This window comes from Mus caroli, chromosome 13, assembly GCF_900094665.2.
Source record: "Mus caroli chromosome 13, CAROLI_EIJ_v1.1, whole genome shotgun sequence".
NCBI classification, from domain to species: Eukaryota; Metazoa; Chordata; class Mammalia; order Rodentia; family Muridae; genus Mus; species Mus caroli.
Window position 1 is genome coordinate 98,193,510 of NC_034582.1, and position 26,166 is coordinate 98,219,675.

Genomic DNA, 26,166 nt, shown 5'->3' on the forward strand with positions numbered 1-26,166 from the left:
CAATGCTAGTGACCAAGGACAAAAAGTCAATCATGACCCAGGCTCTGGTCTCCTGAAGCAAACTGTTCATTGGAAGAACACACAGACATGAGACAAATGTGTTTGGAATGTTAACCCAGCATTGAGGTAATAATGAGAACTCCCATTGAGAGCGCTCTCAAAGAAAAGAGGTTTCCATGTTGCCTGGTGGTGTCTGCACTGTGGAAGGCAGGGAAGAGAGGACCCCACCCCTTTCTCCTTGCAGAGCGAGAGGCTGAGCCCAGGCCTGTGCATGCTGGGTAAACACTCTAACATGGAGCTACACCCGCAGCCGACCAGTCCCCTCTCACAGGCAACCTCTGAGAGGGTAGAGGAACCTGTAAGCTGCTGACTAGATGGAAGAGGTAACAGGCTTTTATTTGCAGAGATGGACTGTTAACCTCAGGAATCAGTCAAAAGTGAATTCTGTGCTAGGTCTGGTAAGAAGTCACAATGGGTACTGCTTATTCTGGTGTGCAAGAAATTACAATGTAGCTATAAAGGGAGGATCATGTGGGCACTCCAGACTGGCTTCTAACGTCTTTCACCCCTCCCCCCCAATCCGTGTGCCACCCTTCCCCGCCACCCCCCCCACCCCCAACAAGGGTACATCTTTGGGAGAAAAGTGCTTAAAAAAAGAATCAACTTCTACTATGAATCCTGTTACTGTCTTAATTCCTTATTTTCTGGAAGCCCAGTCCCAGCTCCTATTTGTTCTACTTAGATGAGGACCTAGCTATGGCCATATTTAGCTGAAGGCACCTGAGGGGCAGAAGCAGGGCCGAGGACCACTCCTATGAGCATGGGTGTCTGATTATGTCAGGGGTCAAATTACTAAGGTTTACATTGTGGTCCATGGATCCCTGTTTCTGTCTCTCTCGGTCTCTCTTTCTCTGTCTTTCTTTCCTCTCTCTGTCTTATGTCTATATTTATTTATTTATCCCCGCTCCCCCCCCCACCCCCCNCCCCACACACTCACTCCCTGCTGCAAACACACAGCCAATCTAGCTGTGAAAGCCCTTCTGGTTTAAAGCTCTTGGTCTACTGTGTACAAAAGGACCCCAAATTTCTCATATCCCTTCTTTATTCTGGCTCTTGTTTGCCTCACCATGCTCTGCAGGATCCCCATCTTTCATTTCAGATATGCCAGACTCTTTGTAGCTTCCTGGAGAATCTCCACTCCCTGAAACCTCCTTGCTGCTTCTGTATTTCCAAGACTTCACTCTCTTTGCCTCCCATTAGCTGTGCCACCACCCTGGCTCCTGCTGGGCCTGGCCCTCTTTCTCCAGCAGCGCAGAGATCCTCTCCTGGTGCCCCTGAGTCTTGTCCATAGCTCCAGCCATTTTCAGGGTGGTGCAACCCTGTCTCTCTGGGTCACAGTGCTCTGAAGAACAGAGGCTCTGTTTCACTGGCCTCTGTACCTCATCATGCAGCAATACTTGGCCAGAAAAATGCTGTTGATAAGTGCCTGTGAACACGTCCAATTTTCTGGGATTCCCATCACCTCGGAAAAAAAACCCTTTGGCTAGGATACTGATTTTCTTTACTTTTCTTCTTGATAGTTTTAATACTCAATTCCAAATTATTTAGCAATTACACACTGTATAAACTTCATTTTCAGGCAAGCAGTTCACCCTTTAAACTTTCTAACAAAGAAAAGGGATAGTTAGTACTAAAAAGGTGAGGCAAGGTATTTGAACAGATAGTACATTGTGCTATAGTAATCCACTGCTGACCTGTCTCAGATGGGCCAGTTAAACTGCTTAAAGATTAACATCTGCTCCTGTTTGCTTAGCTTGGAAGTGTGGGAAAATGCACTTAGTGTCCTCAACCAGCCTTCTTGGTTTGAATGACCTTGTTACTCTTTGAGAACATACACATAATTTGTTACAACATAACTTGTTTGCATGTTATGAGGACTTCCCATTTCCCTATTAGAATTCTTAAGAAACCCAACTAAATAGCTCCTGGTTATTATTTAAGTTCGTCATTCTTTGGACTCCAGAACACAAACCTAAATGATTTGGGGAATGGTTTGAAAGCCAGAAACAGTCTTTGTTTGTAAATACAAATTTCAGCACGACGAAACAGTTTCCAAGTGTTGCTTCCATCTGAGTCTTTGAAGGAGCACACTGTTCTGCAGGCTGCACCTCACTTTTGTCCCTGTTACTTTTCTACAAGGTTCTGCCCCTCCTTTCCTGGTCCTATCAAAGTCCAGTTTAATTACCACTTCTTCCTAAAATCTTTTCCCATTGCGTTGGCCCTCAAAATCTGCTCTGACTTCAACACTTTCTCGGGAAACCTTTGTGAATGAGGTCAGACCTGAGCTTGGCTCACTCACTGTGGCTGTGGGGAAGTCACCCTGCTTCTCCTGCCTGCTTTCTTACCTGGGAAGAAGATGGTAAGGCCCAGCCTAGCCACTTCACAGTGCTCACAAGTGAGGCTTGCACACCATGCCATCTGAAGGCTTCTGTAAATGGCAAAGGGGTCCGGATATAACTGTAACCCATGTGATTCATGCATGCTTTTCTCAGGTTGGCCTATATCCCAATGCCATGGATATGGTGGTGTACAAACAGAAATTTAATTTTCCACACTTTGAAGACAGAAGCCAACACTCACCTGATTAGGGCTCTCTCCTTGGGCTCTAAGATGTCCTTACACAGTGTGGGTGAATGGAGGGCAAGACTAGTCTGGCTTGCTTCTTATAGGAACACTGATCTCATCATGGGCGGGGGTGGGGGGTGGGGGGTGTTCACCCTTATGATCTCATCAATACCTAATTTCTCCCCAAATGCCCTACCTCCAAATACTATCATATTAGAGCTTTACCATATGAATGTGTGTGACAAATTGTACTACCTACAAACTATGTTTATACAAAAAATGTATCATTTTTGTAATTAGGCATTTTATAATACTGACATTCCTTATTTTTATGCATATCATCATTTAAAACAACAAACTTGGGCTCATCAGCCTTGGATGCTAACATGTATATTTCTAAATGTACATGTCTTCTTATATGGATCATTAACTAGTCAAGAACATTATTTATAGAAAGAATTAAAGTAAACCAATTCTGAGAGGGGAAAAAGAAAGATATGCTAAGAAGTTTTGAGAACAAAGTCACCCAGTCAGTGTTGTAAAGCAGACTGATCACAGGAACACACCCTCCATCTACCTGATGTCTTTTTCCTTGTGAGAACTTCATCTGGGACATCTCATTACTTTCCACAGTCATGTTTCCTTAGGCTATATCTTGGCAGTAGCAATTGGTTGTGTGTGTGTGTACGTGTGTGTGTGTACTGAATTGCCTTTTAAAAAATTTGTGTGTATGTGTTTATTTGGTGAATGTGGTGTCTGTGTACATATGAGTGTAGGTGTGTATGCAGAGGCCATAGGACACTTGGTGTCTTCTATCACTCTGAGCCTTATTCCTCTGAGGTAGGGTCTCTCACTGAATCTGGAGCTAGGCCAGTGGTCAGCAAGCTGCAGAGCTCCTCCTGTCTGCACCCCCCCACCCCCCCGCGCCCAGTGCTGGGAGTACTGGGATGCTTGAGGCCCATGTTTAGCTTCTTCTTTTTTTCCTTCATGGTTTCTCGGGATTTGAACTCAGGTTCTCACTCTCATGTAGCAAGTGATTTACACACTCCACTGTCTCTCCAGGTCAGGATGCCCATAAGTTCTTGTTTTGATCCCTGGTGAATTTTGAGGAGTGCCAGTTAGGTCTTTGCTGTGTGTTGTGCCACTACTATATGATGTTTTTCTTACCATAAGATGTGGTTTAAAGGTTCTGAAGGATTGTCATCGGATGCGGCGACACACTAACATGGCTCAATGACAGCTGTTACCCGTGACCATCAGGTTGAGGTTGTAGTACTCTTAAGGTTTCTCCTATGTACAGCTACTGCTCCCCTACCCTGCCAAGTTTCCTGCTTTTCCTATCACTATGGATAAGCCGCACCTCAGGTGTGGAGCTGTGTTCTTTTATGTTCTTTTATTCTCTTTGACCTGCTGAGGATAGAACCCACGGTTCAGCACACGCTAGGTACTCTTCTACAACCACATCTCCAGCACCCCGTTTTTCTTTTATCAGGAATGATGCTGGCAAGTTTTGTTTGCATGTTTCCTTCTCTCTTTCTATGGTATTTTTATTGGAACATATTAAGTTTACAGGATAATTTTGAAATAATGTGCTTTCTTATCCAGAGATGGCACTTTCCTATCTCTGTACTAGTTTGCAGTTTGTCTTTTATATAAAGATTCTGAGCACAGTTAGGTCTGTTGCCACATGTCAGCATGTAGACACATGGAGGTTATGTCAGCACCTCTACTGACTTCTGTGTTATCAGTGCTGTGTCTCACAATACTAAGGGACTCTCAGATCTCCCTCTGGAGTGCAGGACATTTGAGACACGAAGGTAAGCTGGTTTCTCTATTCCACCTTACAATAAGTAACGGGGCAGAAGCTATTGGAAGAGTATAAAGTAAGTCCCTACTCCAGAGTCAGGTTCCCAGCTCAGAGTCTTGACAAACCCAACTGGAAGCCTCATGCTACTGGAGAAGCTTTCCTGCCGATGAAAAACAAAGAGCACATAGATTCTGGAGATGTGAAAACTGTTCCCCAACCTCAGTACTTACTCCCAGTTTGTTAACCTTGGTACACCAACCTTGGTACTTACTCCCAGTTTGTTAACCTTGGTACACCAACCTCGGTACTTACTCCAGGTTTGTTAACCTTGGTACACCAACCTCGGTACTTACTCCAGGTTTGTTAACCTTGGTACTTACTCTCAGTTTGTTAAGACAGCACAGTACAAAAAGTCACACACTGTGGAAGTTAGCAGGAAATGGCCCTTAGAGGGAGTGGTGGTATTAGGAGGTGTGGCCTTGTTGGAGTAGGTGTGGCTTTTTCAGAGGGAGTACTTCATAGGGGTGGGCTTTGAGAAATTCAAACCAGGGCAAGTGATACACAGTTCCTTCCTCTCTGCAGATCTAAATGTAGAACTCTCAGCTCCTTCTTCAGTACAATATCTCCCTGTACAACCTCATGCTTACCTCTATGATGATAATGGACTAAACCTCTGAAATGTAAACCAGCCCCAATGAAATGTTTCATTTTCTAAGAGTTGCCATGGTCATGCTGTTCTTCATAGCAATAGCAATCCTAAGGCACATGTACTTTGGCTGCTCTTTAAAAGATAACTGGCTATTTGATTAATATTTTGACCTTTCATACCTTTTAGGTACATGTTTAAACATATTCCAAACACTACTTGGTTTTTTATTTCTGTTTTAAACTATCAGAATGTTATTTTTAGGTCACAAACTTAAAGACTTTAATTTTAGACTTTTCTTCATTACTGATCACAAGCAACTTATTGAGGAATTAAGAGAGGTTAGGATTTGGCGGGCGTGGTGGCACACGCCTTTAATCCCAGCACTTGGGTGGCAGAGGCAGGCGGGTTTCTGAGTTTGAGGCCAGCCTGGTCTACAGAGTTCGTTCCAGGACAGCCAGGCCTATACAGAGAAACCCGGTCTCGAAAAACCAAAAAAAAAAAAAAAAGAAGTGGTTAGGATTTATGTACCAGCATGCATGGAAAAAACCCATAGCGAAATCTTTTTCCAAAATGAAGTAGGCAGCTGAGATCACAAGTGAAATGAAAGAAGACAGGGTGGATGGAGAAACTCAATGAGTCCTGAGACGAGAGCAGTCTAAAAACTGATCCACAGCGAGCAGGGCCAGAGCCCTGTTTGTGGAGCAGAGCAGGCATCTCAGGATGGAGATGTCCCCGAGAAAGGCTATGATCATCAAGGAGAATCACCAAGGAGGGAAACTTAAGTAGGAAACAGAATAGCGACATAAAGGAATACATATAAAAAGGAAAACAGAAACAAAATACGTTTAAAACTGACAACAGGAGAAAAATAGGAACATAAACTCAAAACCCTTGAGCTAACAGAAATAAGTGGAAGAAAAGTGGAGATTTTGGGAAACCAGGCAAGGTGGAAACTAGGCACAGACTTGTGGAAAAAGAAAACCCAGATAGAAATCAGTGTACTGTCGATGTTCACCGCTAACATGGAAAAATTGCTTTTGTTCTGAGTTTTAAAGGAACACTGCCCTTCTGGGGTTTTGAAAAGCCAACTTTAAATAACGTCCTTCATTTTCCTTAGTTAAAAAATATTAGTAAATATTAGGTAGTGCTAGACTAAATGTGGAAGATATAATATTCCAAATATCAGCAGGAGAAGGTACTTCCTTGGCTTTCTGGCCTACCCAACAGCTTAACACTGAGCAGGGCCAGGTGGAAAGCTTTAAAAAGCTTTCCAGAATACATCTGTAGTGTGTGTCCTTACACCTGCTGGGTGCTTCAATCCACAGTTTAGCCAGGAATAGGAACTCTGCAGCCAGCAGACTAACAGTCCCAGAGAGGGAAGATGCAGCTCCCAACCAGGTCTGCTAAGCACTAGGGTACATGACTGGCTGCTCTTCTCATTCAAATCATATCTGTGATCACAGCTTCCCTTGTGAGAGAAATGTATTTCAGGACAGACTGCACACAAGAACAGAGTTAAGGCTGAAAAGCTTTCTTTACTCAAAAGAAAAAAGCAGCGGAGGTAACTTCAGGGGTTGGTTAGAGAGCTTAGAATTAAAATGATCACCATACCAGGGCCAGCAACTCTGACGAGGGCCTATTTATAACGAACCACGCTGGCCTTCTGCAATATTATTTATAGTTCTGTAGAAAATGAACACTAACCAGGGCCCCTGGTCTATAATCATATTCCTTCTTGCTTCCTTGGATCACCACCTCAGAACCTGACTGAGAGGGATGGAATACAACATTTGTGTTACGTTGAGCTCACAATTCTATGCCATCCAACGCTGAGCTACTTCAGCTTGAAACTGTCCACACAGTCTTGAAACTGTGTGGACAATGTTTTGCCATGTGTGCTTCCTCTCATTTCCATGCTTGAATGTATCTCTCTCCTCATGGAGAGAGCCCCTATTTCACTAGTGAGGCATTGCTATCCATAAATAAAATACACACAAAAATTCAAACCTCAAATATAAATCAGACTATTAAGAACTATGATAGAGGGGCTGGAGAGATGGCTCTTCTAGAGGTCCTGAGCTCAATTCTCAGCAACTTCATGGTGGCTCACAATCAATCATATGTAATGGGATCTGATGGCCTCTTCTGATGTGTCTGAAGATGGCTACAGTACTCATATAAGTAAATAAAATCTTTAAAAAAGCCGGGCAGTGGTGGTGCTTGCCTTTAAAGCCCAGCACTTGGGAGGCAGAGGCAGGTGGATTTTTGAGTTTGAGGCTAGCCTGGTCTACAAAGTGAGTTCCAGGACAGCCAGGGCTATACAGAGAAACCTTGTCTCAAAACCAAACCACAACAAAACAAATCTTAAAAAAGAAAAAAAAAAGAAGAAGAAGTATGATAGAATCTATGCTAAAACTAGTCACTGGCTATAGGTCAACGGAAGGTCTAGATGTCATCAACTTTAACAGAAATGGTACAAGTTCCAATCAACAGATCTACTGACACCCATGGTTAATTCTTAAAAACAACGCACAACATCAAAGATAACAGAGACACTTACTGAGAACTGACTGCTCTTAACTTCTTGGCAATGCCTATTTCTAAGCAGAAGCTAACTTGATTCACAAACTGACCCTGCCCCCTAAAAAGTGCCAGTATTACCCTTAATTACTTAATTTATACTTTGAGAAGCATCAATAGAAAGATTATGTAATTTCTCCAAGATCACAGAGCTAGGAAATTTCCAAGTGAGGATTCAAGATTAGGTCTAACCTTAACCTTCCATGCTCATAACCACCCTACTGTTTCTATTTCTCTGAAAATTATAGACAAGCACAGGAGTTCTAAACTAAGCTAAACAAGTCTCTCTCTCAAGTTTAATTCTTCAAATAATGTTTGAGATGTGAAATTTAACATCTTCCAAGATTTAAAAGAGTCTGGACGATTTATTTTAAGAACTACTTTTGGGGGCTTACTGGTACAGTTGAATACAACACTACTATATTAGAAAATATGAAAAATATGCAGGCTAATTCAGAAAAATTGTTGCTTGGGTGGAAAAACCTCAAATGACATTTGAAACAGAATGCCACAAAACATCAATGCATTAAGTTTCATTATCTAAGGGCTGGGAATGTGGCTGATTAGGAAGAATGCTTGCTTGCCTGGCAGACAGGGAGTTCTGGGTTTGGTCCCCAGCACTGTATAAAACTGGACATGATAGAACACACCTATAATCCCAGCTGGGGGAGGTCAAAGCAGGGAGATCAGAAGTTCAAAGTCAAGTGTGAGACCAGCCTTGTTACATGAGACCCTTTCACAAAAGCCACCTAGCCATCAAAGTCATGCTTTCCTTTCTCTAGCTTGCCATAATATCTTAATTATATTCATCTTTTGCCACCTCAAGTTTTTCCCATACAATATACTAACAAGATCTTGCTTGTACGGTTAAATGAAACTGATGATATGTGAATATTCAGCGTTAATAAGTGTCTAGTTTAAAATTTTTCTAGTCAAGGTCTGATTGCTGCACGGGCTGGTTACAAACTATGTAGTCAAGGCTAGCCTTGAACTCTTGTTCTCCCGAGTGTTGGCTTGTACACCCAAGCTGAATTAAAGAATTTCTTGCTCTCTTTCCTTTGAGACAGGGTCTCATTCTGTATCCCTGGTTGCCCTAGAACTTGTTATGCAGACCAGGCTGGTCTCAAATTCATAGAGACCTGCCTGCCTCTGCCTCCTGAGTACTGAAACTAAAGGCCTGTGCTATTCCCCTGTTCTGCTTTTTTTCCCTTTTGTTTCAGACTAGTCTTGAACTCAGGCAACCTTTTGGCCTCAGCTTTCTCTCAGGTGCTGGAATTTTACAGATATACACCATGCATGCCAGTCACAATTTAAGTATCTGGCTTGGAGGCATGAGGATCAGGAGTTCAAAGCACACCTCAGCTGCACAGCAAGTTTGAGGCCAACCGTACATGAGTTTTTACCTCAAAAGAAACCAACCAGTCAACCATCCACCCACCAACCAAAATTCAAAGCAAATCAGCTCAGTCACAGCAGCTTATCAGTTTAAATAATTCACCTAAGCAAAGAACAAAACATTATTGCTACATTTAACCTGGTGGTTATCTACAGTAGTACCAGAGAGGGAAGAGATTATTACTAATTCAAACTGACAAGTAGTTGAAGGACGGAGTATCTCCAGAGAGGGTTTTGTGGCTTGCATTTATACGTGGCCATCCTTAAGGTATTCTATAGAGTTACAGCAGGTAAAGCTGTGACAGTTTACTCTGAGACTTTGTTAAAATTTCTTGTGCTTCTGGTGCACAGAGAGTTGGAAAAACACCTGCCCGAGTGTCTCATTAAGAATACATACAGACTTGGACCAGAAAGATGGCAATTAAAACCCCGTATTCCAGTCTTTTTCATTCTAATGCTAGTTATTTTCCACATGTGATCTTTTCCATGTCTTTGAAGGGTTTGTCTAAAGACTAATTATTTCCTTCCTGGCACCAGGGCTGCAATTCAGGTAGAGGCCACCTGTTAAATAATGGGGCTTTTTTAATTTTAATTTTATTTTTTTATTGATTCCATGGTCTATTGTCTAAGTTTCTCCCAGGTGTGGATAACTAAAAGAAAATAAGAATGTAGCACATTATCCACGAAAACTCTGAGAGTAAAAATATAAATGTAGAACAATAAGGGCCCACCTTGGCCTCCCACACACCAGTCAGCAATGTGCTGCTAATAGTCATTACAAACAGGGCACTGGCAGAAGAACAGACACAAAAAATCAATGTAAGATAAAGAAATGAACTTAAAAATACACACAAGACCTCAATCTGATAATATCAGTGCAAGAAGCAGGATTACTCACTTTCTAGTATGCAATTTAGAACCAAAGAGTTCTAACGTTAGCCTAACATACCAAATCAGTTCCAGGTGTGCTTCTGATGAAAGTTAGAAATAAAATAAAATAAAATAATGGTGCAAAATACTAGCGAGGTATAGACGCATATTCATAAAATCCTGGGATTAGGAAGACTGTGAATAACATCAGGCAGAAAATACATAGGGAAATATTCAAATGTTTAGGATTCAACAAATATCACTTAGCATGTAGAGAAGGAAGAGAATCGCAGCACTATGGGAAAGCACAGTCCACAGCTACCAATAATGAAATGCTATCCACTGGAACTACTTGACAAAGAGCAAAGACAAAAGCCTTCAGGAAGTAAGGCTAAATACTCTTGGAATATGCCGAAAAGTAGGATGAAGACAAGTAAGAATAACTGAAAAACACAAAATTTAAAGCTGAAGACCCACTCGGATGGGTTCAGTATCCAGGCGTCTGTGATGGAGAAAAAGGTCAGGGAGTCTGAAGATAGATCATCACATAGTATCCACTCTGAACTAGAGAAAAGTGAAAAAAAATTAACTGAGCCTAGGGACCTGTGGGAAAACACTCAAGTCTAAAATTCAACACTGGAAAGCCAACGTGGCAAGGATACCAATTCTCCTCAGATTGATTAATAAACAATGGAATTCAAATAAAACCATAGCAGATTTATTTTGTACTTAAGAGAAACTGACTCTAAAGTTTACATGGAAAGACAAAACAAGGAGCAGAGCCAAAGCAACTCAGAGAAGAGAGAAGTGTTAAGACTCCTATTAGCTGGTTACTTACTACCAATGAGGCATTAGCATAAGCATGAGGATCAACAGAACAGGATAGTCTGCAAACCACAGAGAACCAAGCACTGACTTCCACCAGCCAGGGCACTCAGGAGGGAAAGGCAGGTTTGGAAACAATTATGTCATAACATCCAAACATCCAAACATCCAAAAGAAGAAACTAAAACTTAGCCTGAACCTCATATCTCACATAGTCCCTTACAAAACATGAGTAACAGATCTAACTGTAAAAGAATAAAACAATTAATGAAAACTTAGGAGAAAATTCTGTGAAAGAGGTCTTAAATATGACCACTCAAAGCACAATCCGTAAAGAAAAGGAAGTGCCAGTCAGACACTGAATGACCAGTGAAACATTGTTCATGAGTGTAATAAACAAATAAAAAGTAAAAAAAATTAGAATTAAAAATTAAAAGCATGAGAGAAAAATAGAAAATCTTATCTAGATCATATAGGGAACTCTGAAATCTCAGCAGCCAGTAACAGCCTGAAATAAATTCACAAAGGTCAGAAGGCAAGCACAGGACATATTAAAGTGATCACTGCCTTTCAAAACAGCAAGGGAAATAGCCGAAAGGTACTGCAGAGGAGTTTATACAGCTCTGCACACACATTTGTGCTTGCTGCACCTTGGCTCCCAGGTCCAGTGGGAACAATGTGGCACAAATTCAAACACTCCTTTCCTTAGGAAAAATCTGCATCAAGTCTGAAAAAGTATCTGAAAGTCTACTATATGTCAGGCACAGGTATCACAAATTACAGTTCATTAAATACTATATAAGATCAGTTTGACTTAATTTGTCTTATTTATGTATCCCAAAATATTGCCGAGCTAAAAACCCAGCTAAGACAACTCTTATGAAGCACTTAGAATCAATAAGATGTGACTAATGTTATAGTCTATTTTGAGAGGTTAGGCACAAATAAGTAATACAAAAAAATGATAAAAATTGTAAGCACTGCACAGTATTTTCCATATCCAACACATTTTATCCATAAAGTACTATATTGGAACTACTTGAGATCAAACTGATACCCGGAATCAAAGCTTCCAGGATGAACATGTTTGGTCATACCCTCTGATAAACGGGGACCAAGATGAGCACATAATTAGAGAGCCGGAGTTCCAGCAGTTCTCCAAGTATGGTATGAGAAGCCTGTGTCTACAAGGTCAAAGTCATCTGTATGGGCACGAAGACATTTATGTGTTGTTCACATCCTTTCATGAGCATATAGTGACATCATAAAATTACATTTATTTATTTGTGTATCTGTGTCCACACATGTGCTACTTGCCCCATGCATGTGGAGGCTAGAGGACATCTTGAAGGAGCTGGTTCTCTCTTACCATGTGGGTTCTAGTGACCAAACTCCGGTTGATAGCCTTGGTGGCAAACACCTTTCTTTACCTGTTGATATGTTTCACAGTCCATGTTCTAAAAGATCACAACATTACGTAGTGCACAAGAGAATCTACCTGTTCCTATCATGCTAGACGTTAGTGATTTGAAAAATGTAAAGCAATACCATTCTTCATGAAAACTTTCTGTTTTGCAGTTATAATTAGAACCACAACAATGACCAGGATAGCAAAATACCCCCAAGGGTACAAGAGTGGCACCCATATCTTGGCAGTTACCAACAGCTCCCTAATAGGACTTCCAGTCTCCTCAACAGGAAGAAAAGCATGCTTGGTATTGGGAACCTAGCCAACTACCCGTGCCCAATGAGGTCATGGATCTTAAACAGAATCCTCATCACTTCACTAAGCTACAATGATTCCTAACTGCATTCTATATACGTATCCTTATACAGACAGAGAAGTATAGCTCTCACTCATCAAAGACGTTTTCTTTGCAACAGACAGAAAACTACACACACACACACACAACTGGTCAAATGCAGACATCTGATTGTGGGTGCCCAGCCACAGTGGACATATTTACAACACAACTTGTATACATAAGGCTCAGGGAACATTGTGAAAGGGAGGCAGAGGCAGGTGAATTTCTGAGTTCGAGGCCAGCCAGGGCTACACAGAGAAACCCTGTCTCAAAACAAAACAAAACAAAACAAAACAAAAAACAAAACAAAACAAAAAAAGAGTCAGAGGATCAGAAAACCTGCAGTGATACTGTATCTCCTAGAAACAACAGAGAAATGTCAATTATGATTCCTCAACAAGATATGAACAAAGACAGCACCAATAGACATGCTAAGGGGTAAGAAAGAAATATCACGGGTGGTGATACCTCTAGACAAAAGAACTATAGACAACTCAGGGATGCTGAAAAAAGGAGCGTTAGTCTTTCACAAGGTGAACTCTAAATGGTTAACCAATACCAAGTAGTCAGCCCTGAAATTATATACAAACAACTCAGTAGGTTGTATTTATATATTAATGCATGTACACGTAATAATAACAAAGAACAAAAGGCCATGAATTTCAGGGGGAGAGAGAATGGGGGGACATGAGAGGGGCTAGAGGGTGAAAAGAAAAGGGTGGAAATGGTATAATTCTATTTTAATAAAAATGTTATTTATGTTAACATTATGGTTTTAAATTATTAAAGACATTTAAGGCTTCTTAGTTTTAACTTCTAAAAAGGCAAACACTAGTAGCAATATTCAAATGAAATTCTCAGGCTTGTCAATAATTTTTAAAAATCTCAACTTAAGAGACCTGCTACTAAGCTAGCACTGAAGGGTGCTGAGTCTTCACACGGCTGCCGAGGCTCTTGTTACCCACGCCTGGCAATGTCTGTAAGAGGAGAAGGCTTTAATTACAATGATTACTCACTGCCTCTATATCGTCCGTTTACTACCTGACTGAACAATCTATAAAAGCAGTGTGTTGTGAATATAAAACCTGCTTAGAGCTTCACCAGGATAAGCAACAAGATGAAGTTACGTTCAAAAGTGGTATTTCATGATGCGATCTGACCAGGTGGGTCTAAAAGTCAATAATCAGTTTTTAAACATTTGACTTATTAAAAATCCACTGTTTTGGATACCCAGACAACTGGTATTCATCACTTCTGTGCTGCGAACTCCAGAGGAAGGCTTTAAAACTTCTTCAAGTCAAATCAGGCTTGCAAAATCCCAGTCTCTAGCAAAACCAAACTACAACTGATGGATAAAACTGATTCTTAATGCAAGCCAAGGTGGAGCAATAAAATAGAGACAGAAGAAACCCAGACCCTAAAGTTCTAACACTCAGAGCCATCCTAGGATAGTTTTTCAGAATCAGGCCTAAGACGATGCAGGGATGAGGCTCCTGAGGGGAGGAGCCATGCTGACACTAGAACAACTTTATTAAAAACAGAAGCAAACCAGACCAAATGTGCATTTTCATTTTTTTAACACAAAAGCAGAAAATTTTTAAAAAATGTTATTCTCTTTCACTAAGGACAACAAAGAAACAATTAATTTTGAGATGATAACTGTGTTACAGGCAAATCTGAAGTGATATTTACTTGTGAGTATAAATTGGAATAACATTTGAAAATATTTAGCAGAGGCCTAACATGTGCCCTCACTGACTAAGCATTCCAGGCTTAAAAACAGAGAAAATGTGCAATAAAATAGATATATAGGTATTTCTTACAGTACTATTGATAATACCAAAGCCTGAAAACTAGAAAGAGTCTAAATATATAATATTATGGTCAAGTCAAGTAAGTATGTTTATAACCACATAATGGCATATCACACAATATAAAATGTTAAAATTATATAAAAAATATGACAAGCAGAAGTAATCAGTATATATTTCTAAAGACATAAGACAGAAAATCGATATACAATTTTGTTTAAGACATACATGGGCAAACATGTCTGGAAGAGTTTAAATTAAAGTCATATATACACAAATGTATATATATATATATATATATACACATATATATGTATGTATATATAATATATATAATGTGAATACACATTCCAGTCTATACATACACATTTATAGACTATACATGTAAATTCATTTGTATAGTATTTTTCTTTGAGTTTGAGACTATAGATGATTTTTATTTACTTTTTAAAAGGCTATACTATTTGCTTTCATGTAGTAAATATTCTCACTTCTGTAATAATCATTAAAGAATTGATTTGAGGTAATTATGCAAAGTTAGGATATCTGAATTATGCTGCACATGGTAAAGAGGAAAGCAGTAGAGAAGAGAGACGAAGAGCAGTGAGCCACCGTATTAGTTACCATTTTATCATGTATCTTTGTTGTATAGTATTATGATACTCTCTAGTTAAACAATCTGGGAAGACATTTTCAAGAGAACCTGAAAGTACACAGTGAATATCTTCAATAGTTCAGTCAGCTCTCATATGGCTTAAAAAAAAATAGAGCTGGCTCTACAACCTTCTCTCTAACCTTGTTTGACACTAATCAAGCTTTATTTAACCAAACCCAAAGTGGCATATATACACAAATGTATATATATATATATACATATATATGTATGTATATATAATATATATAATGTGAATACACATTCCAGTCTATACATACACATTTATTGACTTCATCCACACGGTCATACGAGTCCTCTGACTGATGCCTCCTGCCACGTGTCTAAATCATTTTATGAAATCCATGCTTGGAGAATGGTCTTACAACAGTGTGAGTCTGATATGCAGGACTGAGAAATGTAGTACTAAGAAGACTGCTCACCTGCTAAACCTTAATCTGGTGCCATCACTGCCACCAAAACTAGTAATGATTCTGAACTACGGAAAAATGCTATTGCAAGTGAGAAATTTCTATGCACTTGAGCTTCGTCTACCAATAACATTTTAAGTGCCTTGCTAGACAGTGAAATCTGGTAGTAATTATCAAACACAATACACACTGTTTACAATAGAATCATATTTCTTTTCTTTCTTTACCCCCTCCCACTCTTTCTTTTTTCTCGTTTCTTTTTTTTCTCTTCTTTTCCTTTCCTTTCCTTCCCTTTCCTTCCCTTCCCTTCCCTTCCCTTTCTTTTCTTTTCTTTTCTTTTCTTTTCTTTTCTTTTCTTTTCTTTTCTTTTCTTTTCTTTTCTTTTCCTTTTGCATGAAAAATAGAACACTGCTGAATGGTACCCAAATGCCTGTTGTATACCATGCCAACACAGCAGCTCAGCCAAAAATGTGAACGGAATGGTTTGCCAAGTAAAAGAAAACATAACAAATTGGTAATGGTTTCTATCTTGACAGAAACTGAAAATGATCCCTCAATGTGTGGCCACTCATGTGGACACATAAAAATGTCTTAGAAGCAATCATTTTCCTCAGATAACAGACCCTGACAGTGCCATGCAGCATATTGGCTGGCTTCCATGTCTCAAAAAAGTGGCAACCATGACCTACAAAAAGTCTGAGAACCATGTAATTTACACCTAACACACGGGCACATGCCCCATGCTCAAAGTTTGCTCTGGATCCTTCTGAGTATGGGCCCCCTTCCTGGGTAGAGCACACTTTTCCGAGACAGGATCTCAGTCATCAGAGACTCGGTGAGGCTGAGCTGGCTGATCTATGAACAGGCACAATGCAGTTCCATGGTCTGCAGTGCGATGCAAAGGCCTTACATCAGGATAGCATTCTAGAGGGTTCTGCATAGTGCCTGCATCACTAAAGTTACCCTTCTCAGGATGCTACTTAGATAAATACCAAAATTACTATGGAGGTACATACATAGAGTTTGATTCTCTCCTCAGAGGGCAACACTGGAAGGAACCGAAGTCCTCCTCCTGCTGATGGTAGCTGATTTCCCTGCCACCATACTTTGTCTTTTCTCCTTTACCACTTTTTTTTCCCTTCAGATAGAGAACCAGACAACAATACAGACCACTGGTTGGTCCCTCTAACCCCCATATAAGAAAATGTTCTTGTTTAACTTTCTAATAAGGAGACGAGATGGAACACTGATTATATGGTCAAATCCTTTAAAAATAAGAATGACTCATTTGAAAACACTTCATTGGTATCTGAAGATAAAGAGAACCTCAGGACTAGGAAATCCTTAGCCAAGGAAGAACCTTAGGATGCTAACTGGACTTGCCAAGCTGAAAGTAAATCTGAATCCTGTGGGTTAGGAATTTTGGGTGAAACTTCTGGGGTTTGAATTGATGGTGACTTTCCTGTTCAATAAAAAGTGCTTAGACGGCTTATAACAAAGGTTAGGAAAACTTACTGGGCATCAAGCTGCTCTTACAAAACACCCATCTTGGGGAGTTAGGGGAAAATGAATCAGAAACACATGGGTTATATTTCCTCAAAAATGCATAGATTCAACAATAAGGGGAAGAGGACTTGGTGAAATGTGGGGGTGTCAGCTGACCCCCAAATAAATAGTTGAAAGATATTTTGAGACACTGAAAGAATTCAAAATAAAACTAACCTTGTGGGGCTACATAAAGACAGGATGTTTTTCTATGCAGTGTGCATTTGTCTCTGTAGGTCACGAGCACTCATGAGCCTGTGCCTTTGGCACAGAACTGTAAGAGTAGCCAGCTTCTGCCTTCAAGCCCTTTGAATTTGTGCACAAACACTATATAAGTTGTAAAAACTGGTTAAGAGAGATCAGGGATTTATAAAGACTGGCATCCTAATCCAGATTCTGCAGAGACTATAAATTAATAGACAAGTACACAGATATTTTCCAAGGTCCAGGTAGGTACACTTTGTTCCACTCAAGTCCTTCTCACGTGGCACTGTTGTTGAGTCTTACTTGTTTAAATGTTTTCTTAATGAGTGTTTTTTTATGCCTTTTTAAATATGTGTCTAGCTCTTTTCCCTCCACCCACTAGATTTGTGAGTGCTCGACAAGTCTTGCTGACTGCTTTTCTGGAGGATGGGAGTGCTGGACAGTTTTGAAATAGGGGAGATGTTGGCAGGGAGCATGGGGCCATGACTCTGGGCTGGGGTAATGGCACATGGGACAGTTCAGAGGCTCCAGAGTTGAGTCACACGTGGAGGGGTGCTATACTGGTTGGCCTGTTTCAATGTGCCGGAGCCAGAGTACTGTGGAGGTGGAGGCAGTTAGGTGTGGGGAGGCCTAATATACTGCATCTGAAGTCAACTTGAGGACAGAGGTGTGATAAGGAAAAACACCGTTTGAGTGTTTTTGGTTTCTGCTTATATCTTCTTCCCCTGAATAAGGTCAAGTTCTACGTAAGGATGCATACGTGTCTTCTCTTTAAAAGCTGAAAAGCACCTAAAGGTAAAATTAATCATGCATGTGTTCCTAGGATCCTGTAGATCTTGAACAGGAAGTTGGTAGGAAATATATTACTAAAGTAGATGACTAAATTCTAAAATGTTTGTGGGAAAGTGTAAAGATATAATGAAGATAATTGACTTATTGTCTTTTAGGGTTGTTTCCGGACTGTTTAACACACAAACCTTTTTTTTCTTCCTTCCTTCCTTCCTTCCTTCCTTCCTTCCTTCCTTCCTTCCTTCCTTCCTTCCTCCCTTCCCTTCCCTTCCTTCCTTCCTCTCCCTCTCTCTTTCTTTCAGAATTTTAGAAATTACTTAGGGCATTGATCTTATAATTTTTTTCCTGGCTCACAAAATACTGGCGTCAGTTGAACACTTGGTGAGATCATTTAGTTTACATTGTAATTGTAAAGAAGTACAGGGGAGAGGAGGCCGGCAGGGTTAGTATCAAGTCTGACAGATGCTGCAACGGGAATGTCTCCACAGTGTCTTTACTCTGAGACACTTGTGCATAGTTAGTACTAAGAAATCAAAGACCTTACCAGCCTTCATCGTCTTCCACTTCTGCTTCAGGAACACTGTTTTCAGGTGTTTCAGTAATTGCTTGAGTGAGCTTAGATTTAAACTGGCTCAGCAGCGCCAGGGTCTGAAATGACAAGAAGACACTAAGCTGTTGATAAAGATCATTCAAGGAGAAATGCTTGGATTTGGTAGAAAAGAAAATATGCTGCTTAGATATAAGACACAGGTAACTGTTGTTCTTTCCTTTCTTTAAGTTAATAAAATTGCCTTTCAGGCTATAGCAGTAACATTAGCAAATCCTGATACTGTTCTGTTTGGATCTGGATTGGCATATTTCCTTAGAGAAGTTCTAGTATTCTCTATTCCAAGACTTAAATGTGCTGGGCAGCAGACATTCTAATTCTGCAAAATACATGCTCATTGATAAGTTTCTAGTGCTTACCCGACAGGAGAGCCAGTCACCAGCATATGTGGAATCAAACACAAAACTAAATGCTATTCATTAACAAATTTCCAAGATGTGAAATATTTACCCTGGAAGGTAGAATGGCTGAGCCCATCAATCTGCAGATAGTTAGTAAAATGGAAGAACAATTGAAGAAAACTTTTTCAATCTTAGACACTAAAGTGTGCATTCTCTCAGACTCAGCAACTCTGACCACACTTTCAAAACATAATCTGAGTCTAGAAAGTGACTTGTGCAGTAATATCACCTACATGGAATGTGAATGCTAACATGTTAAATGTCTATTAAAAGGAGCTTGATAAATTTGGTAAAAAGCAATAAATGTATTATTGAAAAGTTGTCAGAAATTATAGAAGAATTTTTGAGGCCTGTTTTTGAGGAAAAGAACACTCTGGATGTTTAGTTGTCTCGTAGCCTCTCTGGGCCAGAAGTAACAAATGGGCATCATGGCTCTGTAACTCACGTCTCTTGGTTACAGCCCATCCTAGAGCCTGAGCAGAAAACATGGGCTAGATATGAAAGGAATCAATGACCAAGGACTTAGAGCATGGCTCTTAAATACAGTTAGACCATTCTCACATGGGGAAGTTATTCTGGGTGCCTGGCCTTAGCAGCCTGTACTCAAATATCTACAACTAAGAGTCTCCTACTTGGCTTCTGTACCTCTAGTCTATCCCCAGTGTCCAGCTGTTGGGCTAGACGGCCCCAGAGTGCAAATGACATCACGTTATTTCCTGCTATCACTAGTTCGTTACTGGACAGACTAACCTGGTTCAAACGAGCAGACTCATGCTTAACTTTCTATCTTGGTTTTTGTCTTCTTTTGGCTGGGTTAGTCATATACAGTATTTTTCTCTTTGAACAAGGGTGAAGACTTCTCATACAGACTCCTTACACACTGGCCCTTCTGCCTCGACACAAACTGCTTCTACTTCACCTGGGTATCTCCTGGTTCATCTGTAAAGCTCAGAAAGACCTTCCTAGATTCTTTGGTCATGTGTAGGTCCATCTGGTGCACATTTATATAGTTCCCTGGGATCTAGCCTTGTGAAAATGCTCACAGCTTTTTGTTGGAATTACTTACTGATTGGCTCTCTCTGATAGTTCAGGGAAGTGAGAGAGCTACCTACTTACTGGCCACTGAAAACAGAGATTAGGTTCTTAATAGTTATTTGCCTTAAGGCTGGGGGTGGGTGGGTTACTATAAGTGCAGTTGCTATGCAGAAACTTTGAGACTACATTTATAAGACAGTTTGTAGTTAGAGTAACTTAACTAAAGAATCTTTGAGTTTTAATATGCTTTTATTTGACTTGTTTATATACTTTTATATCTCTAAAATGGTATATGCTCATACATGCAAGGTAACACCAAAAGTCTTAGTTTGAGAATTTCAGAATGTCCTCCTTTAAGATTAAAAAAATTTTTTTAAAGATTTATTTATTTCATGTATGTGAGTACTGTCACTGTCTTCAGACACATCAGAGGAGGGATTCCCATAACGGATGGTTGTGAGCTACCACGAGGTTGCTGGGAATTGAACTCAGGATCTCTGAAAGAGTAGTCAGTGCTACTAACCACTGAGCCATCTCTCTAGCCCGAGATTTAAAAATTGTATGTGTTATAAGCATTTGGTCTTCATGAACGTATGTGTACACATAGTACCAGGGGAGGTCAGATTTCTTGGAACCAGAGTTCCCCATGGCCGTGAGCCACAGTATGGGTGCTGGGAACTGAACACTGCTCCTTGCAAAGGCAGCAAGTGCTCTTAATCGCTGAGTCACCACACCAGCTCCAGTCTCACACCTTTTCAACACAGAAGGCAACTGAGACATTTGTTTTATCAAGTGCCATGTATCATCTGGCAAACTGGACAGCTGGTTCTATCTCTTCTCATTCTATTAATATTTTCACATTTAAACTTTAGAAAACTGAGAAATTTTCTTGTAACAAACAAGGAAATTAGTAGAAACCAATTTACAGACCAAGCTCCATCCTAGGCAGTGTCCAGCATGTGACAGACTGACTGCGGTGGAAGCTTACACTGCAAGCTTTGACAAACACAGCAAGCTGCCACTGCTCCCTGTTGTCATACAGGAGATACTCCTCCCTGAAATGTCTGAGAACATGGGCTTTAGGGAGCTCTTGTACTTGACATTAACAGAACTGAAATTTCAGTTTCAAGGTTTTTCACACACACACACACACACACACACACACACACACACACACACACACCTGGGAAGAACTCTAGCATGTGGATTGCCATGAGTGGCCAAGGTCACTGCATTCTGCCCTGTGCACTTTCCTTTTCATAAGGAGTGCTTCCTTGGACTCATAATTAGATTAGGCTCTACCTAACACCACTAGGAGAGAATAAAAATAAGCATTGAACTCTACACGGACTTTGGTTTTGAAGTTACCTGGTCCTCTCGAGAAGTTCCCTTCTTTGGCTGTTGCTTCCGCAAAGCTTCATACTTCTGCTTTTCTCGCCTGTACTCTGCAACAGCGCCATCTGGGGCAGCTTCTTCCTCTGTGGAACAGGAGCATAATCTCAGGGGTGGGGCACACGTACGCATTCAGGTTACCAGGGAGGGAGCTCAAACTAGGGTTTGCTTAAAGCAAGACAAAGACAAAATACATCCAAAGATCTACCAAAGTCTATTATTTTCTCGGTTACAAAGTGACAGGCACTAAATTTGTCAGGCTTTGCATTTTTTCTATACTGTATCATTTTATTTTTCTTCTATGCATTCTCTTAGGCTGACTGTAAAATAATTGATCTCACTTAAAAATAGTTTAGATTTTTTTAAATTCAGCAGTACTATTTTATATTGTTTCTATCCTTATAATATACATTTTCAAATATTGGTTGAGGTTTCAATAATTCACCACCTTTGCCTCCACTCCAGTTAAAATAACAAAAGTAAACTTCAGGTTGACGGTAAATAGGAAATAAATACACCTGCAAATTAAGTCAAGACAGCAGCAGAGGGAGAAAGAATTAATTTTAATAAGTCAGAATTTAGACAATAAATATACACATGCAGCTGTGCAATTAACAAACAAAACAAGCCAACAACACATAGTTAACAGTAGCTGCAACACACATGCTTAGTATCCACTTGGCTGGGATGGCTGTATTTGCCATATAGAAAATGATTCTTACAACAGATTTCTAAGGATTACTTTCACATTTTCCCTTGAATTCCATCCTTGACTGTCAGTCTTATTCTCCTGTAAGAGTTACACTTGAACTATCATGGGATCTAGCACCTGGAGGTGCCTTTAGCAGTCAACTCCCACCTGTGAGCCTACATACAGTCTCATACCTGCTGAATGCATGCTCTACCAATGAGCTACTCACATCTTGTCGGGAACACACTCCTTCCCAGCCTGGCATCCTACTTCTTTATTCTGTCTATCTCAAAGTGTTTTTTTTTTTTTTTTCCTCTTGGAGCTCACCTTGCTCTCTCAACTCCCTACCTTTTGTTGTTTCTTCTTTAAGACACACGAAAAACATTCTATCTCTCCATTCCCCAATTAATCTCCCTGCCTAGTTCCTGTTCCCTTTGAAGTCTTAGCCTGGCTGGCACTTGGTCCACACAGCCTTTCTGGTTACAGTCATAGCATCTGGCCAGGATGTTCCCCTGAGCTCCTAGACTGGCCCTTAGCACTTTGCAGACTTTATGGTAATTTACTGTTTACTTTTCTTTTCCTACTCGGGGACATTAAAATCCTGGAGGAAAAGTTCTATTTCCCTAGCACTTAGAGCAGAGCTTGGCGGAGTGATCCATGCTGATAAATAATGAGTCAAGTGAAAGAGAGAACACTGAAACTAGAGAGGGCAAGTGAAAAGGTGGCAGGTCAGTCTGGCCCCAGACCCACACTGCTGGGGCAAAACTACCCTGCCATCTGAGAGCTTCTGCTCTGCCACCTCAGGGAATCAGATCTACTTTCTGACATTTTCTATGGCAGCATTTTGAAGTTTCAATGCTAATGAATATCCTCAGAACCAGCTAGTGCTAAATATAAAGGACAGGTCCTTACATTTTTTAGCTACAAGACACAAAAGCCTTTGTGGTGAGAACTTTAATCAGTGATAGATGTGTTGAGCTACCGTTGCTACAGCTAAGTCAAGTTAATATTCACTCATGTTTATTTTAATGACTTTAACATGCATTCCTTTGTGTATAATCTTTTAGCAAGGGTCGATCCCTTGATTATACTTTTAAGACGTGTTTACAAAATAGATTAGAAAAATTTAAATAGGAAAGTCTTACTTTGTAGCCCAGGTTGCCCCCCAAATTTAAGATCTTCCTGCTTTAGCTTCTCTAGGGGCTTAGAATTATAGAGGCTTCCTACCACACTCAGTTTCAGAATATACATATATTGTGCAACAACAAAGCCTTATAAGTCAAAATTTAAAAGCCAGCATTAGATAAATTTAGGTATATAAAAATATATGGAAGGATTGTAGCCCTGAAGAGGATAGGAACTCCACAGGAAGACCAACATAGTCAACTAACCTGGACTGGACCTTTGGGGCTCTCAGCGACTAAACCACCAACCAAAGAGCATACATGAGCAGGGACCTAGGCCTCCCTGCTCATATACAGCAGATGTGGAGCTTGGTCTTTATGTGGATCTGGAACAACTGGAGCAGGGGTTACCTCAAATCTGTTGCCTGTCCATGGGATATGTTTTTCTAGTTGGGCTGCTTTGTCTGGCCTCAATGGGAAAGGATATGCCTAGCCCCACCAAGACTTGATGTGCCTGGGTCAGGGATACCCATACCTGGGAGGGGAATGCCACCCTCTCAGAGAAGGGGAGAGAGGATGGGGGGGGGGAGAATTGTGAGAGGGGGGGTGACTGGGAAGGGGCAATGAGTGGAATGTAAAGTGAATTAAAAAAAAAGCATGGAAATTCTATAGCAGTGTTGTCTACAGTAAAAGTCTTCAAATAATTTAGAGAATCGAACCAAACTGATTTTGGAATCTGGTTATGACTATATTGAGGGATATTTTATATATAATGAAATTTATTCAGAATATTGACTATAACCACACTGGTATTGCTTGTAATGTGTTTTTCTACCACAATTAACATGCATAATAACTCCTTGACCTTAAAAAGTATCTGGACTTCTCCAATAGTGGTCCATCTGCCTTCTTCAGACATCAGAGTCTTTTTTTTTTTCTTCTGAATTATAGTTCTGAGTTATAGAAGTTTACACAAGGGAATTATCCTGCATATAATCTCTCATGTCATTTATCAAAAACATCCACGTTGTTGGATAATCATGTACACAACTGAATGGCACTCCACAGTATGATCATACTGTGAGTATTAACTGTTGCACTAGCTGAGTACCATCTACACTGCTTCTATGATACTGTCACAGCGTCTGGGAGAGGGGCTGCCTCTCTCCATCATAACCCCTAGTTATGCAGGAGACTGAGCTGCCTGGCTACCCAGCTGGGCCTAGAACTGTATTTAACATTCTAGTGGGATGAATGATTTCTTCTTATGGTTCTGTTACTTTCCTACTGACAGCTAGTAGACTTTACTGTCCATTCATATAGCTGCTTTTGAACTGCTTGTTCAGATCTTGTGTTCATATTTTTGTCTTAATAATGTACTGAAAGTGGAAAAATATATTCCAGGTATAAGCCCTTTATCAGGCATTTTATTCTACAAATGTCTTTTCTTAGTATATAGTTTACATTTCTTTTGAAATGCCTTCCTCAGAGAGAAATTATATTTTAGTGGATGGCATTTTATACATTTTTAAAAATACTACTCATAAACACACAGAACACACCCTCACACACACCACACATTCACATACAGCACACACTCACACACACCCTCCCTTTTCAGTTATGTATGAATTGTTCACTCACTCCAAGATCACAGAAGTTCTTTCCCCTAATGTTTTCCTTTACACATTTTTTTTTTTAGTTCTTTTCATACTTAAAAGAAACTTTTACTCTGTTATGACTGATTTTGACAAACATTTAGGGTATATTATCACTCTTGCTGGGGGGGCATTTACCTTCTCTCTACCCTTTTCACTATGAAAACAATTCACTATGTGGTGGGGAATACAAAGTACTCTGAGCAGAGTCCAAAGCTACCTAGAGTCTGGTTGTGATGAGGTTTTCTCAGTAGGTATGCTTTTAGATATGGAAATATTTTAGTGTCCCTCTTTTTCTGCATTTTCCACATTTTAAATTACATGGAAAAGTTAAGGTATTTTAATGAATCACTTTTTCTCTTCCATATTAGACTTTATTCTTTATATATTTTCTAGTCATGGTAATGAAAATACAGGCATGTAATATAGATATGACTGAACACACTGTCTGATAATATCTCAATATTGTAATACTCATCCTTCCTAAGAGTATGTCCATCTCCGTCTCACAGCAGTGCTGTATCTGTACTTGGGAGTGTTAATGGTGAGCATTGAAAGGGAGGGACTCACTCAGGGATTCTAGGATCTCGTTGGTAATATTAAGTGCAATTAAAACAACAGAGATGTACATCACTAGTCAATAGGTTGCAGAATCAATTTAATTTTGGAAAATGTTAAGGAAATAGTTGGAGAGAGCTGTGGGCATTACTTAACTGACTGCAGATCAAACAAACACTACCTACCACTGTTTCCATCTTGCCCAGCACTAGTTGCTTGCATCCCACCTACAACCACAGACAGTCTCAGGAAAGCTCCATTCCATTGAACATTGGTTCAATAGACACACAGCAACTATACACAATGCTGGAACACCACCCCATACCCAGGTTGCTAAACCAAGGGGCAGCCAAAATAGTCTTGGACTGTAATCTTTAATTTATTTATTTATTTGGGCAGTTTTTTGAAAATTTTTTATTTTATTTTAATTAGGTATTTTCTTCATTTACATTTCCAATGCTATCCCAAATCTGCCTGCCTCTGCCTCCCAAGTGCTGAAATTAAAAGGCAAGTACCACCACTGCCCAGCTTTTTTTTTAAAATTAGGTATTTTCTTCATTTACATTTCCAATGCTATCCCAAAAGTCCCCCCATACCCTACCCCCCGACACTCCCCCCTCCATCCACTCCCACTTCTTGGCCCTGGCGTTCCCCTGTACTGAGGCATATAAAGTTTGCAAGACTGATGGGCCTCTCTTTCCAATGATGGCCA

General features: G+C 40.2%; 1 protein-coding gene across 2 annotated transcripts in view; it reads right to left on the reverse strand.

Moving 5' to 3' along the window:
- Cwc27 (CWC27 spliceosome associated cyclophilin) overlaps positions 1-26,166 on the reverse strand; it is a 172,497-nt gene that overhangs the window by 8,059 nt on the left and 138,272 nt on the right. For both annotated transcript variants that reach the window (XM_029485020.1, XM_029485019.1), the window contains 2 exons: positions 21,400-21,509; positions 18,533-18,636 (listed from right to left, as the gene is read on the reverse strand). In XM_029485020.1, coding sequence (XP_029340880.1) covers positions 18,533-18,636; positions 21,400-21,509 — 214 coding nt within the window. The remainder of the gene's footprint in view (positions 1-18,532; positions 18,637-21,399; positions 21,510-26,166) is intronic.